The sequence below is a fragment of the Heloderma suspectum genome, chromosome 13 (assembly GCF_057233095.1).
Source record: "Heloderma suspectum isolate Gila_16-S chromosome 13, 16-S_ref, whole genome shotgun sequence".
NCBI lineage: Eukaryota > Metazoa > Chordata > Lepidosauria > Squamata > Helodermatidae > Heloderma > Heloderma suspectum.
Genome location: NC_139470.1, coordinates 25,328,966 through 25,350,020, shown reverse-complemented (window position 1 = coordinate 25,350,020; position 21,055 = coordinate 25,328,966). Strand labels below are relative to the sequence as shown.

The following is a 21,055-nucleotide window of genomic DNA, read 5'->3' as shown; positions in this document are numbered from 1 at the left end:
CTCAAGGCTGCTACCACCCAGCACAGATTGTAACTATGGTTCTCTGTTTACCAGGAATTGAAATCAGAGCGCAAACGTGAATGCAAAACCCTGGTTAGCATTAACTATGGTTAGAGTTTATGCTGATGTAAGCCTTAACCATGGTTCAAGGCAGAAAGGTAGGGATGGGGAAATACAAAATGCCATGGCCCAATCTCAATCCTTTAACCATGATTAAGGAATCAGAAGCTTTTATATCTGTACCAGCCCCTTTTCCACATGAGGAAGCATCATGTGGGAGTGGCCTACAACATAAACTTCTACACATCATATGAGCAAGAGCAGGAGTGGGGAACCTCTTTCAGCTTGAGGGCCAAATTCAATTTCGGAGAAGCTCTTGGAGCCCACATTCCAGTGGGCAGGGCCAAAGGCAAAAGGGGTGGGGCCAAATACAAAAAATAGTAGCATATTTTATCTTCAAGTTCTTGATGCCAGTCACTAAGCCTTAGGAAAAGCCATTTCAACCTTTTAGAATGGGAATAAAAATGTGCAAAAGCTGGAAAAAAAGTAAGAATCAGCGGTCAAGGGAAAGGGGCCTGTTCCAGAAAAGGGAGCATGGCCATCTGTGGAACCTCAGATGGCCAGATTTGGCCCACGGGCCTCAGGTTTCCCACCCCGAGAGAGTTCTTCCTTGAATAGAGGAATTACTAAAGTACCAGGGGGGTTTCAAAAGTGATGATGATGATGATATAGCAATAGGATTTGCTGTGAAGTTCAAAAGCAGGCATGCTCAAACCCTTGGGAATGCCTAAGGCAGATTTTTGGAAGCAGTCTAAGTTCTACAGCAATCCTAGAATTACATTAAGGCTATTGCTTCCAAATATAGCTACATCAAAATATCAGTAGTTTCCAAAAATATTCATTATTCTTAATGTTTAGTTAAGTATATGGGTGTGAAATGGAGGAACTCACTTACCGGTGTACATAGCCCATTTGATGGACACTGTGAATAGCCAGAACTAGCTCTGCTAGATAAAACTGAACCATGCTTTCATCAAGCTGATCCTCACATCTGTTTAGGAATGACAGTAGATCGCCTCCAGGCACATATTCCATAACCTTTGCACAATTTCAAAGTAATTAGATCACACAAACAAAAAGACAATTAAGTTTTGTAATATTCTTATACTGCAAAAGACAAATAGTATCAGCAAACACGTGAGTATTTAAAGAATAGCTTGTGTGTTCACAATATATCCACCTTTGTACACAACCGAAGAATAAAATTATCTACATCTTTCTTGAACAGGAAATCTTGTAACCTAATAAAACGAAGTCATACATTTTTTCTCTTATAAGTGACTTAGAAAAGTGGCAAGAAAGCATGGAAAGAGAGCCTTTCTTGACACTACACACAACATTAAAACCAGGATTCCAGAAAAGCTAGCTACAAAATTTGGAAGCTGCACTCTTTGCACAACCTAATTAATTAAAGCTAGAGTTTGGAACCCTAGATACAAAGATTATAAAGTTGTGGTTTTTTTTTTAATATAACTTGACTACTACTGCTAGGCACTACTTGCCTACAGATAAAAGAAGGACAGAAGAGAAACTCCATCCATTTAAAGTATTGCTCAGTTATTTTACTCTTCACTGTGTGACAGATGTCATAGAAGAGTTTCCACTGTAACAGTTCAGAATTAAAGGGACAGGGAGACAGTGTTTTTATAACTGAAAACCTCTCAATACCACCCCCACCCCAATCTCTATATGTGAACAGTCCTCCACCCCCACGAAGCCACAGCACTGAAACTGTCCTTGTCCTATCTCACCATTTCCAGAAAGCCTTTGGAACATCTCCCTAGACCCAATCCCTGGGGTTGAGTTACCAAGGGCTTGGCGTCCCAGGGGGTGGAATTACAATGCAACAGCTAGGCTGCTAACTGGGACTATATTACTGGGACTATATTACACCTGTCCTGAAAGACCAACACTAGTTGCCAATTGCTTTCCAGGCACAATTCAAGATGTTGTTTTTAATGTTTCAGGCCCTAAAAATCTTAGAAACGGGCTCTCTAAGGAACCACCTGTCTCATAGAATCATAGAATAGTAGTGTTGGAAAGGGCCTATAAGACCATTGAGCCCAACCCCCTGCTCAGTGCAGGAATCCAAGTCAGAGCATCCCTGACAGATGGCTGTCCAGCCTCATCTTGAATCCCTCCAGTGTGGGAGAGCCCACCACCTCCCTAGGTCATGGGTTCCACTGTCGTATTGCTCTAACAGTAAGGACGTTTTTCCTGATGTTCAGCTGGAATCTGGCTTCCTGTCACTTGAGCCCATTATTCCGTATCCTGCACTCTGGGATGATCGAGAAGAGATCCTAGCCTTCCTCTCTGGGACAACCTTTCAAGTATTTGAAGAGCGCTATCCCATCTCCCCTCAGTCTTCTCTTCTCAAGGCTAAACATGCCCAGTTCTTTCAGTCTCTCTTCATAGGGCTTTGTTTCCAGTCCCCTGATCATCTTTGTTGCCTTCCTCTGAACCCTCTCCAGCTTGTCTGCATCCTTCTTAAAGTGTGGTGCCCAGAACTGGACACAGTATTCCAGATGAGGCCTAACCAGTGCTGAGTAGAGGGGAACTAGTACTTCCTGGGATTTGGAAGCGATGCTTCTATTCATGCAGCCCAAAATAATATTGGCCTGTTTTGCAGCCACATTGTTGGCTCATATTCAGCTTGTGATCAACAACCATTCCAAGATCCTTCTCGCTTGTAGTGTTGTTGATCCACATATCCCCCATCTTGTAAACTGTGCATTTGGTTTCTTTTTCCTAGGTGCAGAACTTGGCATTTAATCCTATTAAATGTCATTCTGTTGTTTTCTGCCCAGCACTCCAGTCTATCCAGATCACTTTGAATTTTGTTTCTGTCTTCCAAAGTCTTAGCTATCCCACCCAATTTTGCATCTTCTGCAAATTTGATCAGCATTCCCTGCACCTCCTCCTCCAAGTCATTAAGAAAAATGTTGAAGAAGAGCACTGGGCCCAGAACTGAGCCCTGCAGTACCCCACCTGTTACCTCTCCCCAGTTTGAGAAGGTCCCATTGATAAGCACTCTTTGAGTACAACTCTGTAGCCAACTGTGGATCCACCGGATCGTTGTTTCATCTAGCCTACTTTGAGCTAGTTTGCTCATCAGGATATCATGGGGCACTTTGTCGAAAGCTTTGCTGAAGTCGAGGTATATTATGTCCACAGCTTTCCCACAGTCCACACGGTGACCTGATTAAAAAATGAGATCAGATTCGTCTGGCAGGATTTGTTCTTGACAAATCCATGTTGGCTTTGAGTAATCACTGCATTGTTTCCAAGCTGCTTCCAGACGGATTGATTTATCACCTGCTCCAGAATTTTCCCAGGGATTGATGTCAGACTGACTGGTCTGTAGTTCCCAGGTTCCTCCTTTTTACCCTTTTTGAAGATAGCGACAACATTAGCCCTCCTCCAATCATCTGGCACTTCCCCCGTCCTCCATGATTTCTCAAAGATAATAGACAGTGGTTCTAAGAGCTCTTCTGCCAGTTCCTTTATTACTGTAGGGTGCAGTTCAACTGGCCCTGGAGATTTGAACTCATTCAAAGTAATTAGGTGTTCCTTGACTGTATGCCTATCAATCTCAAGCTGCAATCCTGCCCCTTCAGCCAGTACTATTACAGCAAAAAGCCCTCCTGATAAAGTTCTTCATGCTGTGGCCAAACACATTCTTCCCAGCCTTTGTGACGTGCAACCCATCCCTTGCTAACAGTCCATCTTCCAGGAAGTATAGTCCATGGTCCCAGAATCCAAATCTCTCTCGTCAGCACCACCTTCATAGCCAGTCATTCACCTGGAGTATTTTTCTTTCCCTTTCTAGCCCTCTTCTAACTACTGGAAGGATGGATGAGAAAAGTATCTGGGCCCCAAAGTTCCTGAGTTTCCTTCCCAAAGCTTCAAAGTCTGATGTGATTTCTTCATAGCTCCGCTTGGCGGTATCATTTGTTTCCACATGGATGAAAAGAAAGGGATACCTGTCAGTGGGCTCTACGAGTGCAGGCAACCCTTCAGTCATGTCTCTAATCCGTCCTCCTGGGAGAAAGCATACCTGGCGAGTCCACAGGTCTTTGCAACATACTTGGGTTTCGATCCCACGCAGCAAGGAGTCTCCCACTACTACTCCTCTTCTTGTTGTTGTAGGCCTGGGTTTCATCGCCTCTGCTTGACTGACCTTCAGCCTCTTGCTCGCTCTCATGCAGGTTGCCCTGTGATTCTTCCTCTGCAGGCTGCCCTCCAGTCTCATCCTCAAGTACCTGGAAACAGTTCCATAGCTCCACTGCTTCCACTGGTGCAGAGCGGCTTCGAGTTCTTCTGCTCCTGTCACCCTTTTCCAAGGACTATCCTCCACTGCATTTTTCCTCACCTCAGCATATTCCTCTTCTCGCTATGAACCTGTCCAGCTATTAAGATCTTCAGGAGATGCCCTTTTTAGGACACCGTTACCCATTGAGGCCCATTTGTGGGGCACACATGACAGGGCTTTCTCCTGTATTGCTCTTAAACTATGATATGCCCCCTCAAGAATGATTGGCCCCCACTCTCTTGGTTGTTAGAAAGGGTGTAAAGATGCATCTTTTCAATTTAGACTTTTAAAACATGTAGTTTAATGTTCCGTTTTTACCCATTTTAGTGTTCTTGTTTTTATTGGCTTACGGTTTTATTATTTTAAATTCTTGTACACTGCCTTGATAGCTTTTCAGCAGATAAAATGGTATATAAATACTAATAAATCCCTCTTCTAACTCAGTCAAAGTATGTATAACTGAAACGGTAAGAAATGCTTCCCAATTTACCCCTGCCACCATTTCCCCACTCTTCCTCCACTGCTTCCCTGTGTCTATTTTAGATTGTAAATCCCTTGGGGCAGTGACCTGTCAGACCTGCTCTTTGTAAAGCCTCACATACATACAGGAGATGGTGCTATTATTAACAGTTCAGTCTCTCTCCCGCCCCTCTTACCCACTGAACATGCAGTGAGGTCAGGAACAGAGTTCACTGCATCAGGAATAGTGCACACCTCTCCTCCCCCCATCTCTCCCTGCGACCATGCATACCAGGTAATGCTCAAGCTAGAACACCCTACAGGTATTTCAATTTTGCATCTCCCAGTTCAAGCTTCTACACACAGCGAGGGGGCTCAGAGAAGAACAAAAGACCAGAACTCAGTCTCCATCTCATGGTGCACAGCAGAAGAGAGGCAAGAAGTATTATCTGCACAATTCCATTTCAAACCATGCTTTACAGAATGAAAATAAAAAACTAACATTTTAAAACATTGAAATATGGGCTTATAATTGAAAAATGTAAATTAACTGCCAAGTGCTCGTCATTCTTGGATTCAAGTGTTCACTATTCCGCAGAAGGTGCTCACCTTTCTTAACAGGAAGCTTTAACATTTAATCTAATTTCCCTCTGTAATTGCTTTGAAGTGAGTGCAGCATAATCAAACTCTATCCAAAAGTCCCCAGCAGTCAGCAACTTGCCCAGATTGTAAAGGTGAAAGCTATCAACCCACTTGAAGTAAGCCTCCAAACAAAAAAAACTCACCAAATAAAGGTTCTTTTTGTCCTGAAACGCATAATGCAGTCGTGGAACCCAAGGGCTAGTGTTCTGGGATAATATATTCCTCTCTTCCTCAAAGAACGATACCTACAAGTAAGGTATTAATAATCATCAAATCCTTGGGGGGGAAAGAAGTGGGTGGGGATTGCCATGGTGCAGTTTTAGCAGGAACAGCGACTTGCATCTAATGTCAGTGCCTCCTAGTATTCAGTTTCTGGAAATGTCAGCCTTCAGAATTTTTAAAACCGAGTTTCCGGCTCTCATGGAGATGTCTGCAAAACATGCAGATAGTTGCATGTTTAGAGTTCCAGTGTTCCTGGTCTCCAGTCATGCTCCCTGACCATATATCCCATTGCTCCTCACTTCCTCATACAGTGTTTCCCCTCCTACTACTATATGCACTCCTGACAAAAAATACACACATCTAAAATAGAGTGTCTTCAAATAGCACTCACAAGAATAACTGCATAAAACTGAATCGAACCATGAATACAATATAGGCCAATGTTTTATCTGCATAACATGAATGCAGAATAAGCTTTCTGGAAATTACATTGCCTTAGTGCAGAGCTTGAAAAATGCAACTGTCATGAATAGTTGAATATTCAGCATGGAGAGAAATGCCTTTAAAGATCCAGTGTACTTTCCCCGTTAAATAGCGACCCGTTATATTTCAAGCACCCTCCATGCACACACCGGAATCTTCTCCCCACCCCCCACCTACAGGAATATGCTAGAAATCTCTACCAATTTTCACTTTTTACTTCCACCTCCCTGGGATGTAGAAAAGCACCAGTTGCTCTGCTCTCCCTGTGTATGTGCTGCACACGCCACGTCCCAACTCTGCCCCTAGAAGTGAGCCACAGCCTGCGTGACCGTTTCTGACGGGAGGATCCACCTCCCCCAACAGCCCCATATCTCGATGCCTCAGGGTTAAAAAATGGGGATCATTTGCCATTTACTCAACATCACGGGTGATCCTTGCTCCTCGCAAGTCAGTCTGAGAATCCTCTTCATGACTGCCTAGCTTAGGTTACTTAGGCTGCAATCCTATACACACTTACCTGAGAATAAGTCCCACTGAACTCAAGGGGACTTACTTCTGAATAGATATGCATAGGAGTGCACTGCTATTAGAAACTACCTTTAAGCTACCGACCTTTTCCACCTGGTCCTTTATATCTCCAGCTATTATCTCAATGAAGCCCAGTTTGGAACCTGAGGCTTGACTGTATACATTTCACAAACTAAGGATCATCCCGTGCATGGCAGACCATACTTCCAGACCATGTGCTTTGACCAAGGAAGGTGAACAGAAAACAGGCTGAACTCCCTTAGTGATGACTGGGGACCTAGCTAGTAGCTGCCCCCTCCCAGGATGAAATTGATCCTGCAGCTCTTGGAGTTCCTCTGGCTCAGGAGTTCGGGTGAATAGGGTGGGAGGTGGTGGCAGACATAAGGTGGGGTGCTGCAGGACGGCTGTGGTCTAGCTGCAGCTGCGCAGCCTTCAAGCAGCACACAATGAGGGCTTTAGGAGCCTTAGAGCAGGGGTGCAGAACCTCCAGCCCAGGGGCCAAATCTGGCCCTCCTAGGGCCCCAAACTGGGCCTCTGGGGTACCCAGATGGCCCCACCCTTCCCCTCGCCCACCCCCTTTCCCCCAACCACCAGTTGCTTGGTGGTTTCCCAGATTTTGTGCAGTTTTTTCCCCATTCCAAAAGGTTGAAATGCCTCTCCTAAACCTTCCTTACTGGAAGTAAGGGCCTTGAGCTAAAATCTGCTGGTATTTTTGGTATTTTGGCCTTGCCCCTTTTGCCTTTGGCCCTGCCCACCACTGGAATGCAGCCCCCAATTTTCTAAAATGGAATTTGGCCCTCAGGCTGAAAGAGGTTCAATTCCCCTGCTTTAGATCTTAGTACTTAGCATACATCAGCCTTCCCCAACCCAGTGCCTCCCAACGTTTTGGACTTCATCTCCCATAAGCCAATGGCCAATGGTCTGGAATGCTGGGGGTTGTAGTCCAAAACATATGGGGGGGCACCTGGTTGGAGAAGGCTTGTATGATATGAGAATACCTTATCTTCTGCCACTCCCCTGACCACAAGTGCATCCAAATACTGGATGTATTCTTCTGCTTGGAGGGCCATGTCTACCTGGTACTTGCCAATTCCTTCACATTAAACATGGATAAAACCATGACGTTCACAGGCTCCTGCAGCTGCTACCTTCCTTGAGTTGGGCAGGAGGAGGGAGCACTCCACTGTTTGACCGCCATTCCTACATTTAAGTATGAAGGGAGTAGGGCAGAAAAGGCTGGGGGAAGGATTTATTTATTTCATTTATATACCACCTTTCTTCCATTATGGAATTCAAGGTGGCGACATGTGGTTCCCAAGTGGTCTCCCCCCGAAAGCTCTAAGCACTAACCAGACCTAGACCTGCTTAGCTTCAGCAAGGTGGCTGCCTCCTGTGCCTTCAGACAGTGTCTAGGGACCCCTACATCCAGATTTAGGAATCCCTAAATCCAGATAGCAGAAGATGCTAGTATTAAGTAAAAGAAAACAAATGGCCTCTTTGGTGAAGAAAAAGGAAAGGATTTCTTAAAAGATTTAGAATGCCTGATATAGTGTAGTGGCCAAGAGAATCATAGAATAGTAGAGTTGGAAGGGGCCTAGAAGACCACAGAGTCCAACCCCGTGCTCACCGCAGGAATCCAAGTCAGAGCATCCCTGACAGATGGCTGTCCAGCCTCATCTTGAATGCCTCCAGTGGGGAGAGCCCATCACCTCCCTAGGTCATGGGTTCCATTGTCGTATTGCTCTAACAGTCAGGACGTTTTTCCTGATGTTCAGCCGGAATCTGGCTTCCTGTAACTTGAGCCCATTATTCCATGTCCTGCACTCTGGGATGATCGAGAAGAGATCCTGGTCTGTAGTTAAAATCTCACCTCAGCCACAGACTCACTAGGTGGTCTGAAGCAACCCCAGCTCCCCATCACCAATATAGGGGTAAATAATACTAGCTTCCCTTACAGGGTTGTTTTGACGATAACTTAGCATGTACAGTGTGAACTGCTCAGAAGACGTGATCACATTTTAATCCTGCCCTTCCTCCAAGGTCAGGGTGGCGTACAAGATTTTTCCCCTCCCAATTTATCCTCATTTACCTAACCCTGTGAGATATGTCAGGCTGATGGTGACTGGCTCAAGGTCACCCCATGAGCTTCACAGCTGAGTTGGCAATTGAATCTGGGTCCAGCTTTCTAACCACTGCATTACAACAGCTCTCACTTGAAATGGTGCCAAATAAACCGTACGAGTTAATATAATTCATTCCCTCCCCTAAGTGGCCAGTGTTGAGCAGCAGCAGTCTGTGGGATTGCATGTCCCTGTGCAAGGAGTGAGTACATGACCCTTTATTCAACTATTAGTGAGCCTACCTAGCATTTCTGATGGACAACACATACCAGTTCCTGATAACCCACAAGGACAGAGTGAGGGCAAGATACACGACTTCCCTGTGATTTCAGGCCCTGACCAAGATTTCTCGCGGCTATTAAAAGCTTACAAGCAATTTGGAAGGTATAAAACTGGAAGAGGAACGTACATGCTCCTGTGCCAAAGTTGCTTTGCTCATCACCTTCATGGCGTAGACATCGCCCGTTGCCTTCTCTCTCACGACCCGCACTTCTGCAAAGTGCCCACGTCCCACCAGGCTCCTGGCTTCAAAGTCCTTTACACTAGGCTGCAGCTCCTGGAACTCTGCGATTGAGCTTGAGTCTGTGCAAGAGTAGGCAGGCATCTTACGTTAGGAAAAACGACGTCTCCACCGCTGGGTGCAACACAGAGTTTTACATAAATAACCTTGTTCATCTCATCAATAACACTGTTCCCATCTCCTCTATTCTGTTCAGATCTCTGAAACCAAAATCTCTCATGGTTCAGGGCATGTGATGCCCTTCCTCATAACCCAACACAGAGCTCCCCTCCCCTTCTGCACCCAGCGCAAAGCCCTTGTATGTGCATGTAAAGCCTTCCATGGCCTTGCCTTCCTTCCATGTCTGCCCTCAAAATCTGACACAACCCTGCCATTGATCCCGACCCCTCTGACCCTGCCCTGAACTACCTGAAGGCCTCCTGCTGCCATAAATGACTCCTCCCATTCTCCCTGGCTGCCTCGTCTAGAATTCTCTCCCAGATATGTCCATGGAATCGCCTCATTTGTTTCCTTGAAACCCCAACTCTCATCTCACTTCTCCTACAAATCATTTGGCTTAAACCTTTCAGAGAGCAATCCTAAGGCCGCTAGACAGCATCTGGCTGGGGGGGGGGGGGTAGATCCCTGAATCTGAGGTTGGAGACAGTGCTTTGACCTCAGACCCAGGAGTCCAAGCTCCCCACCCCTTCACCCTCACAGCCAGTGCAGAGAGAACTGCACCAGTTCTCTTTCCAAGGTCGGAAAAGTGACCTTGGAGGGAAGGTAAAGGGGGTGTTCCCGTGGGCTTTCTTGTAGGGAGGGGATGCCGCCCTACAAGAAATCCTCCAGCCTCCTTCCCTCCCACTCCCTGATGCCTCAGCTTGACAGAAGGAAAAGTCCGTCTAGCTGAAATGCAGAGTGGGAGGAGCGCGGAGGCAAAGATCACCTCCGCCGCTCTTCCCGCTCTGCACTGGATGGCTGTAAGCCTCCAAGTTCAGAGGATTATGGCCATCCCATAATCCTCTGCAGGCCTTTGCCTCCATCCATCCAGAGCACAGTGGGTGATTATCGAGTACACTTAGGGGCAGTACTATGCTTTACACAAAACAAAACAAAAACACAAAGCCTACAACTCCCAGCATGCCCCAGCCAGCATGTGCCCTTAAAGACTGTTCACACATGAAGAAGCCACCAAGCTTAACTTTAGATCCCCATCACGAAAAACGTATGCGTATCTCAAATATAAGTGAATGAATGAAGGCTGCAATCCTGTGCACACCTGCTTAGAGTGAGCCCCATTGAACACAATGAGACTTCCTTCTGAGTAAACATGCACAGTATCAGGCTGCCAGGCTCTTATCCTGACCGTCCTGGTAGTAAATATATATACATATTACAGACTTCAGCACATGAAAAGCATTCTGAAAGCAGCTGTTACTTAAATATCTGTACTTTGAAAGATCCATTGTTCTTTTTTCAGTCAACATAGTAACAGCAAGGGCAATTCCCATGCATGCATCCTCCCTCCATCACACTTATAGCCCATGGGGGGAGAGGGAGGAGAGAAAGAGTGTATATACACACACATGCAGAAATAAAATTCACACCCACATCTGCCACATTCTTTTGCTGTGTAGGATCCCCCAATCCTCCTCTCCTACACTCTTCTATTTGACATTATCTTCTACATAGGGCAGGTGTGGGCAACATGAGCCCCCCCATGACCTTTTTTGTGGCCCCCACTGCCCCTGCACAATGTGTTACAGAAGCAACAGTAAAAAAGCAGCAATTTTGCTTGAAGGGAGCATGCACCTTGTTTGGAAGCAAAATTGCACTCATGGAAGCCTCCTCGGGACGCAATGCCTTGTTTTCAAGCAAAATGGCTGCCTTTTGGTTGCTGCTGTGGCAGCAATTTCAGTAGTAAATACAGTGGTAACAGAGGGAGGGATACAGCCCCCAGTAGGTTCTGCGGGGGGGGGGGCAACCCCAGAGGTTGTTCACCACTGACATTGGATTGGATGCGTATGACCCTAAGACCCATCTCATGCAATTACTACACTGATTTTCTCTACTGCAAAGTAAAGCCTGAACAAGACCCTTATAGAATAAATCTGCTCTTGCATTTTTAAGATCAAAAAGAAAGCCAATGACACATACACTTTTTCATAAAGCTGCCCACTTGCTTGATTTTCATTAAAGCAGGGTTGCTGCATTCTTCAAAAAGCACCATTAGGGAGTCCAAAATGCCTTCCCTGGAAAGCGGAGACATCTGCTGTTGCGCCACAGAGGGTAGCTTCCCCTGGTAACAAAGGCAAGGACCAGCGAGACAAGAACTGAACAAAAACATTGCTATATAATTCATAGACACCTATCTTAGAAGCATGCTTTACAACAGGGGTGGGTAGAAAACAGATTCCCAGATGTTTTGGATTTCAGCTCCCAGCCTTCCTGACCATTGGCCATGCTGGCAGGAGATTCTGGGAGTTGAAGTCCAAAACGCCTAGAGATCTACCTTCTGCCTACCCCTGCTTTACAACAGGTCACTGTACATACATAAGACTGTTCAGTTTCTTTTTCTTGTTTCAGAGAAGGGAGAACCTGTGGCTCTGCAGATGTTGTACTGTAACTCCCATCATCCTTGATTACTGGTCATGCTGGCTGGAAGCCCAACAACATCTGAAGGGCTAAAGGTTGAATGAATCCTTGAAGGGCCTGAAATACTTCCACTACCATCCTGAACTGCTGCCGCTCTATCAGCTGGGAGTGGGGCCTTCACAGCAATCATTTAAAATCAGTCGAATAATTTTGGAAAAGAGCAGCGAGGGCCAAAGTCCCATGTCCACACTCAGTAAAATGACTTGCTGCCAAACTCCATTGCCACAGAAATTGCCCATCTATACCCCACTTTTGCCTCTGAAGTTGGCAGCAGGGGGTGGACCAGTGGCTGATGACACCAGTCAATGGGCTCAATTGTCCAAGAGGCCACTAGTCGCCAACCCCTACCTCGTTGCAAGAGAGGTACACATAGCCACAAATATTTGGCCAAAACAAATGTTACTCCTTCAACAGGAAGCGTCATATTTGTCAGCAGATGCTGATGCAAAACTAGTAGCTTATACAATCTGAAATCTTTAAAAATCTACCTGAAAAAGGAGGTTGAGTCGAGAGGCACGGCTGGCAAGGGGCTCCATCGTGCCTACCTCTGCAGGATTCCGCACTCCATACTTGAACTTCAGCATCTTCAAAACTCACCAGCAAAAGGCACCTCCTAGGATGGAAGCTGCAGCTTGTTTTAAAGCACTGTTAGAATGATTAATACCAAGAGCGGGTTATGAGATCTTTGGTCTTGCTTTTGAGTCCTACAATTCTATGAAATTCAATTATACCTTTAAAACAAGCACACCAGCATACACCAAAAATTATATTTCATAAACAATATGGTTTGACTAATATGGAAAGAGGCGCCGAGGAAGTTGCTATGAAGTTAATTTTTTACCAGTTCGTTCCTTCCGGCAAGGGGAACTGGAAGGGACTCCCCTCCAGAAGGGACATAAAAATTGTTTGGCCCTTTCATGTTTAGAGCAGTTCCTACAGGAGCCTAGGAAGCTGCCTTATACACAGTCAGACCATTGGTCCATCTAGTCCAATACTGTCGACACTGACTGGCAGCGGCTCTCCAGCAGGGATGTACAGACTGTGAAAAATCCGCTCTGTCTGTGTTTCGCGGATTGTCAGGCACCTTTTCTTCCGTCGTCTGCTCACAGACGGATGTGGATTTTTTTCATCATGTGGAAACATATGCAAATAATTACTAAGAGGTTTCCTAACAATTTACATAATTTACCTTAGCATGTAACATTTAGCATATTGTCCCCCATTCCATTCAACTTTTCCTCAGCAGAAACTTGCGTATGTTCCCACAAATAAATATGCGTAAATTTCAGGAAAGTTAAAAACATACAAAAGTCCACTCAGCCCAAGGGGGTCTCTGTGCAACAGATTCCAGCAGGTCAGATACCTAGAAATCGGAGCTCATTTTAGTCCATCTCAAATCTCTCCAGCATCCCTACTCTCCAGGGTTTCAGGAAGCAGTTTTCCCAGTCCTACCTGGACATGCTTGGGATCGAACCTGGCACCTTATGCATGCAAAACCCGTGTTTTAACTCTGAGCTACCTCCCCTCCCTCAGTTAAACCAATGAGTCCCAAAATGCATGCCAGAGCTCACTTCATACATGGTGAGGGAGGAATGAAATGTGTATTGAAAAATTAAGCCACCGTGTTCAACCTACCCAGTATCCCACACACCCCTGGAAAGGGGAAACCCCATCAGTTAACTGATCTTCCTCCTCTCTGCCAATACACACTCAGTGAAATAATCCAGAGCGAGGAAATAATAAATGCACTACAGGTTTATAAGTTTTGGCTGGCCTTATCCCCCTGGAACCTCCCAGACTGTACACTGAGCCCTGGAAAGCAGCAAGATGTCTCACCACCTCCCAAGCATTTCCCAAGTCACCACATGATCAAGGAGATTCCCCCCCCCCCCACTCCCATTCATGCTTCCCACTTGGTGAGGGATGTCACTAGAATGTTTTTAAATACACTTGCCCGAGGTAAACAGATTAGGGGAATCCCAGTCAAGGTTCCAGCAATGCAGCCCACACTACAGCTGACAAATGCAGAATTCCTGGAGCATCAGTACGGCCCAGAAAGCCTGGTGGCATCTCAGAACCATGACTGTACAAAAAGCTAAGATGCCAGGACATATTAATGTGCAATTGCAGGGGAGACACTCTGCACATGCTCAGACAGCCTTCTCCAATTATGCTCACCACTGCTGTTCCATTGCTCTCTGGCAAGGGTGGCAAGAGAATCCCCACCTTCCTCTCCAGCTTATAACATAAGAAAATGCCTTATACTGAGTCAGATCCTTGGCCCATCTAGTCCAGTATTGCCGACAGCAGCTCTCTGGGGTTTCAGGCTGGATTCTTTCCTAGTCCTACCTGGAGGTGCTGGGGATTGAACTTGGATCCTTCTGCATGTAAAGCAGGTGCTCTACCACTGAGCTACAACCCCTCTCCACTGGAGCTGTGGGATGTTTCTACCCCCTTCTTGTTGTAACAGGCTTTAGAGGAGCATCTGGAGGGGAAAGCTGAGGTTGTCCAAGCAGAGGCATCCAGAGCAACTCAGCTACCACACGCCTTCACCCTCCCCAGCTTTAAGTTTGCAGCTGGGAAACCCAGTTCATCTTCACAATTGCACTGGGCTTTCAGAGACCCTCTCAAACGGCAGACACTTCTCCAGCCCACATTAGGACTGAACATGCGGATCAGAGGTGCAGTGTAAACTGAAGAACCAACAGCCCATTTCAATGTATATCTACTCAAAGCAAGCCCCACTCAGTTCAATGGGATTTGCCCTCAGGTAATCACCCTATGAAGCTGATTGGTGGGAGAGTCAGGACAGATAAAAGGAAATACTTCTTCACACAGCGCATAAGTAAACTATGGAACTGGCTACCACAAGGTGTAGTGATTGGCCACGAATCTGGATGGCTTTAAAAGGGGGTTCGACAAATTCCTGGAGGAGAAGGCTATCAGTGGATACTGGTCTTGATGGCTATGTGCCACCTCCAGTACCAGAGGCAGTGAGCCTATTGCTGGGGAACGTAGGTGGGAGGGTGCTGTCGCAATCATGTTTTGCTTGTGGGTTTCTCTGGGCAGCTGGTTGGCCGCTGTGTGAACAGGATGTTGCACTACATGGACCCTGGCTCTGATCCAGCTTCGTATGTCCTTAACTATCCATCCTATGTTCACTTACCTGAAAGTAAGCCTCACGGAACACAGCGGGAATGCTCCCAAACAGACACGCATAGGACATGCGTAGAATTGCACTGGAAGTAGACGCCGCCACCCTGGCCACCACAAATTTTGGCTTGGCTACCAAGGCCAGCCCAGCTTTGCAGACCTTTGCAGGCTGCCTCTTTCGCGGCACGGTTTTCATGTCCCTAGCATCATCATCCCCCCCCCAACAGCTGCACCGGGGGGGGGGTCTGCCTCATTAAGATGGCAGCAATGCTGGGGCTCCCCAAAGGCAGTTCACCCTGAGCGCCCCAAAAGCTGGATGAGGCCCTGCTCCTGCATTCGCTCCAGCTGTCCCTGTTTACCAGGGACGACCCAGGTTGGGGGAGAGTCGACGCACCTGTCTTGCAGGCAAGCTTGAGCACGAACTCGCTCCCCTCCGTGCTGCCCGCTAATGCGCCGGAAGGGGGAGACCCATACGCGCCCCTGACCCGCGCGCCATACCCGCCGGCTCCACCGCAGGTCAGCGCCTGCTCCGCCTTTCCCGCCATCCACATTCGAATGGGCCCCGCCAGGCGGCGCCGCGCCGACTTGCCCCCGCCCAAGCCGCGTCACCCGACGCCTCCGCCAATCCCCGCGCCGCATGACGGCACAGACGGGCAAGCTGCCAATCTCCGCGGCTTGCGAGGGGCGGGCGCGTCGGGCCGACTCCGCCTTCCCGCGCCAATGGGAAGTGGCAGGGGGCGTGGCCGAGCCAGCCCAACGGCCCTAACGGATTTTCTCTCGGGGTGCGGCCTAGTAAAGGCCTAACGCGTGCAAATGGCGAAGTACCTCAGCTTTCCCCAGCCTGGTGCCCTCCAGGTGGGCTGGACAGCAGCTCCCATCTTTCCCAGCCATCATCGCCAACGGGTGATGGGAGCTGTAGTCCAACATCTCGAGGGCGCCAGGTTGGAGGAGGCTGATGTAGCTTGGGCAGCCTCCCACCTGGTGCCCTCCAGGTGGGCTGGACTGCAGCTCCCATCTTTCCCAGCCATCACAGCCAACGGGTGATGGGAGCTGTAGTCCAACATCTCGAGGGCGCCAGGTTGGAGGAGGCTGATGTAGCTTGGGCAGCCTCCAACCTGGTGCCCTCCAGGTGGGCTGGACTGCAGCTCCCATCTTTCCCAGCCATCACAGCCAACGGGTGATGGGAGCTGTAGTCCAACATCTCGAGGGCGCCAGGTTGGAGGAGGCTGATGTAGCTTGGGCAGCCTCCAACCTGGTGCCCTCCAGGTGGGCTGGACTGCAGCTCCCATCTTTCCCAGCCATCACAGCCAACGGGTGATGGGAGCTGTAGTCCAACATCTCGAGGGCGCCAGGTTGGAGGAGGCTGATGTAGCTTGGGCAGCCTCCCACCTGGTGCCCTCCAGGTGGGCTGGACTGCCGCTCCCATCTTTCCCCGCCATCGTAGCCAACGGGTGATGGGAGCTGTAGTCCAACATCTCGAGGGCGCCAGGTTGCAGGAGGCTGATGTAGCTTGGGCAGCCTCCAACCTGGTGCCCTCCAGGTGGGCTGGACTGCAGCTCCCATCTTTCCCAGCCATCACAGCCAACGGGTGATGGGAGCTGTAGTCCAACATCTCGAGGGCGCCAGGTTGGAGGAGGCTGATGTAGCTTGGGCAGCCTCCCACCTGGTGCCCTCCAGGTGGGCTGGACTGCCGCTCCCATCTTTCCCCGCCATCGTAGCCAACGGGTGATGGGAGCTGTAGTCCAACATCTCGAGGGCGCCAGGTTGCAGGAGGCTGATGTAGCTTGGGCAGCCTCCAACCTGGTGCCCTCCAGGTGGGCTGGACTGCCGCTCCCATCTTTCCCCGCCATCGTAGCCAACGGGTGATGGGAGCTGTAGTCCAACATCTCGAGGGCGCCAGGTTGGAGGAGGCTGATGTAGCTTGGGCAGCCTCCCACCTGGTGCCCTCCAGGTGGGCTGGACTGCCGCTCCCATCTTTCCCAGCCATCGTAGCCAACGGGTGATGGGAGCTGTAGTCCAACATCTCGAGGGCGCCAGGTTGGAGGAGGCTGATGTAGCTTGGGCAGCCTCCAACCTGGTGCCCTCCAGGAGGGCTGGACTGCAGCTCCCATCTTTCCCAGCCATCGTAGGCAGCTGGGATGATGGGAGTTGTAGTCCAACACAGCTGGAGGGTGCCAGATTGGGGCAGGTTGAGGTTGGGGATATGTCCTTTGGAGGGACACACTTCGCTCTGCTTCCTATATTCTCCATATATATGTATATCATTTATCATTAAATTTCTATGCTGCGTTTTTTCCTGCTGCAAGAAACCTAAGGCAGCTCACACGGCCCTCTCCCTCCTCCTCTCCATTTTATCCTCACAACAACCCTGGGGTCTAGTCCCCACCATGAAGCTCACTGGCCATGAAGCTCACTGGGTGACTTTGGGCCAGTCGGTGCCTCTCAGCCTAACCTACCACACGGGGTCGTTGTGAGGATAAAATGGGGAGGAGATGGACTATGAAAACCGCCTCGGATTCCTTGCAAGAGGAAAAAGGGTGGGATCTAAATGTAATGATAGTAGTAATAAGTGTGATAATAAATAAATCCTCAAAAGGCAAAAAATAGAGATGGGGATTTACTGGGAAATCAGGATTGTGCCTGGTAAACAGGGACAGCTGGAGCAAATACATAAGCAGGGCCTGAGCCAGGTTTTGGGGTGCTCAGGGAAACTGCCCAGGGCCTAGCATTGCTGCCATCTTAATGAGACTGACCTGTTGGTGCGTATGTGGGGGGTGATGCTGGTGACAGGAAGATGACAGGGATGCTCTCCAGACCACGCCCTCATTGCAGGCAGGTAGGTGGCCGGATCAGCAGCTGCACTGTCCAGCTTACTGGCCTACTCACCTGGATTTGACTGCGCTCTTCACTCTGCCAGACCTGCCCCCAGTGTGTGCACGAGCAGTGGGCACATACGTTTAAGCCTGTGGAGATTTATTTATTTATTTATTGCATTTATACCCCGCCTTTCTCCCTCTCGCAAGGAACTCAAGGCGGCTTACATTATCCTCCTCCTCACCGTTGTATCCTCACAACAACCACCCTGTGAGGTGGGTTGGGCTGAGAGTCTGTGACTGGCCCAAAGTCTCCCAGTGAGCTTCCATGGCCGAGTGGGGACTAGAACCCGGATCTCCCAGCTCCCAGTCCGTCACTCTCACCACTACACTACACTATGGGGGATGGGGGAGATGGGGCCATCATGGTGCCAGAGAGTGATGGTTCACAATTTAAGAACATAAGAGCCATTCTGGATCAGACCAAGGGTCCATCTTGTCCAGCGTTCTGTTCACATAGTGGCCAAACAGCTGCCCATGGGAAACCCGCAACAGCACCCTCCTGCCCATGTTCCCCAGCAACTGGTGTATATAAGTATACTGCTTCTGATGCTAGAGATAACTTAGAGCCATCAAGACTAGTAGCCATCAATAGCCTTCTCCACCAGGAATTTCTCTAATCCCCTTTTAAAGCCATCCAGATTGGTGGCCATCACTACGTCTTGTGAGAGCGAATTCCATAGTTCAACTATGCATTGTGAGAAAAACTCCTTCCTTTTATCGTCCTGAGTCTCCCACCAATCAGCTTCATGGGATGACCCCAGGTTCTAGTGTTATGAGAGAGGGAGAAAATGTCTCCCTGTCCACATTTTCCATACCATAAATTTATTTTTTTAAGATAAGAAACTAAAAGTCAAATTCAGCATGAGTTGAAGAAAGGAGCTTTAGGGCTGGGGCATGCTGGGAACTGTAGGGCTTTTTTTCTGCTTAAACATGCATCGGATTGTGCCCTTAGTCTTTATTACAGGTCTAAGCCCAGACCTGTAGGGCTTTTTTTCTGCTTAAACATGCATCGGATTGTGCCCTTAGTCTTTATTACAGGTCTAAGCCCAGACCTGTAGGGCTTTTTTTCTGCTTAAACATGCATCGGATTGTGCCCTTAGTCTTTATTACAGGTCTAAGCCCAGACCTGCAGGGCTTTCTTTCTGCTTAAACATGCATCGGATTGTGCCCTTAGTCTTTATTACAGGTCTAAGCCCAGACCTGCAGGGCTTTTTTTCTGCTTAAACATGCATCGGATTGTGCCCTTAGTCTTTATTACAGGTCTAAGCCCAGACCTGCTCTTTTTAAAGCACTGCTGACATATCACTGTGTGTGGGTGATGCCGATGCTTTGTGATGTCACTGCTACCGGAGAAACCAAGGGTCCACATTGGTAAAGGTACCCTCTGTCAGCAGAAGAGCATGGAAAGTTGAAGGAGGAGGCCATATATCTTGAGTCTCACAGGGTCATGACAACTGTTCAACGAACAGAACGTTCCGAATCTGATTCTACAATTCCAACGACAATGATGAATCCAGACGTCGACTGGTTGCGCTGTCAGGCAAGTCTGTGTAAAGTCAACCTCTTCAGCAGCGACAAACTGAAAAGCGACAAGGAGCGGAAACTGGTCTGCTTTGTGGACATCTCCAGCCTTAATGTTAGAGACAGAAATCAGAATTTCAAGTCATCCATGTGCGAGTCCAATGATATTGAGCCTCTTGATGGATTTGATCTGGAGGAGAAGGAGGTCGTTGTGATAAAGGACGACGAAAAGAATCCAGCCAACACCGAAGGGGCTGTCTGCTTTTTCAAACAAGGACGCTGTGAAAAAGGCAACGTGGTGAATTGGCTCAGTAATGACCTTCAGAAATACGCTGTTGGGTTCCATCACGCACTCACCCCTTCGAATAACCCTCAAAAATCAGTCCCTTTTGATCCAACAGCAGACACCTCATCGCAAAACAGCGCTGCAACTTTCAACTGTCCTGGTGCCTAAAGAGAAGACCTAGATGATTATTCCCATTCTGTCAATAAGCTGTGTTCTTTGGTCTTTCAAAAGGCATGCAAACAAATCAAGGAAGATCATCAATAAAAAAAATTTAAGCGAGTAGGAGAGAGTGGCTCTTTTATTATTCACATCAGCAGAGTTTGCAAACAACCAGGCACTAGTTAGTAAGCTCAGTACAGCTGAGGTATTTGCAAGGTAGTTGCCAAGAAAATCCAGATTCCTCTGTCCACTTCATTTATTCATTTAAAATCGTCTTCCCCAACCTGATGGTCTCCAGATGCTGTGGATGTCAACTTCCATCAGCTCCAGCCAAGATGGGCATTGACAGGAATCCAGGAATGTGTAGACCAAAATATCTTGAGGACATCAGGTTGGAAATCAGCTGATCCAACATTTTTATTAATGATCTGGAGGAAGAGGTAGGAGGAATGCTGATCACATTTGCAGATGACACAAAATTGGGTGCGATAGCTAATACCTTAGGAGACAGAAACAAAATTCAAAATGTTATTGAAAGAAAATAACAAAATAAAATGTAACAGAGATGAGTGCAAAGTTCTTCATTTAGGGGGAAAAAATCAAATGTACATATAAAAGATGGGGGATACTTGACTTGGCAATAGCACATCTGAAAAGGACCTTGGAGCTGTAGCTGATCACAAGCTGAATATGAGTCGGCAGTGTGATGTGGCTGCAAAAAAGCAAGTAGAATTTTAGGTTGCGTCAATAGAACTATAGTTTCAAGTGATAGTTCCACTCTGCTCACCTTGAATACTGTGTCCAGTTCTGGACATCACACTTCAAGAAGGATTCAGATAAATTGGAACGTGTTCAGAGAAGGGCAACAAAGATGATCAGGGGACTAGAGACTAAGTCCTACGAGAAATGATTGAAGCAACTGGGTATGTTTTGCCTTAAGAAGAGAAGACTGAGGGGTGATATGACAGCACTTTTCAAGAACTGAAAGGCTTGTCACACAGAAGAGGGACACAATCTGTTCTCTATCATCCAAGACTGTAGGACACGAAATAATGGCTTAAGTTACAGGAAGGCAGATTT

The 21,055-nt window shown here is 47.8% G+C and overlaps 1 protein-coding gene and 1 pseudogene across 5 annotated transcripts in view; one reads left to right on the top strand and one right to left on the bottom strand.

Annotated features, from left to right (window-relative positions):
- The window catches only part of CIT (citron rho-interacting serine/threonine kinase), a 140,667-nt gene extending 124,972 nt beyond the window's left edge, over positions 1 to 15,695 (bottom strand). For 3 of the 5 annotated variants that reach the window (XM_084820537.1, XM_084820535.1, XM_084820538.1), the window contains exons 1-6: positions 15,528 to 15,695; positions 12,469 to 12,625; positions 11,483 to 11,624; positions 9,236 to 9,408; positions 5,617 to 5,718; positions 956 to 1,098 (exon numbers count right to left, since the gene is read on the bottom strand). In XM_084820537.1, coding sequence (XP_084676663.1) covers positions 956 to 1,098; positions 5,617 to 5,718; positions 9,236 to 9,408; positions 11,483 to 11,624; positions 12,469 to 12,564 — 656 coding nt within the window. In that variant the 5' untranslated portion in view covers positions 12,565 to 12,625; positions 15,528 to 15,695. Of the gene's footprint in view, positions 1 to 955; positions 1,099 to 5,616; positions 5,719 to 9,235; positions 9,409 to 11,482; positions 11,625 to 12,468; positions 12,626 to 15,527 lie in introns of those variants that run through there. The other 2 variants (XM_084820534.1, XM_084820539.1) reach the window with 2 other exon arrangements.
- Positions 15,696 to 19,516: 3,821 nt separating this feature from the next.
- On the top strand, positions 19,517 to 20,080 carry LOC146336206 (A-kinase anchor protein 4-like; annotated as a pseudogene).
- Positions 20,081 to 21,055: the final 975 nt, after the last annotated feature.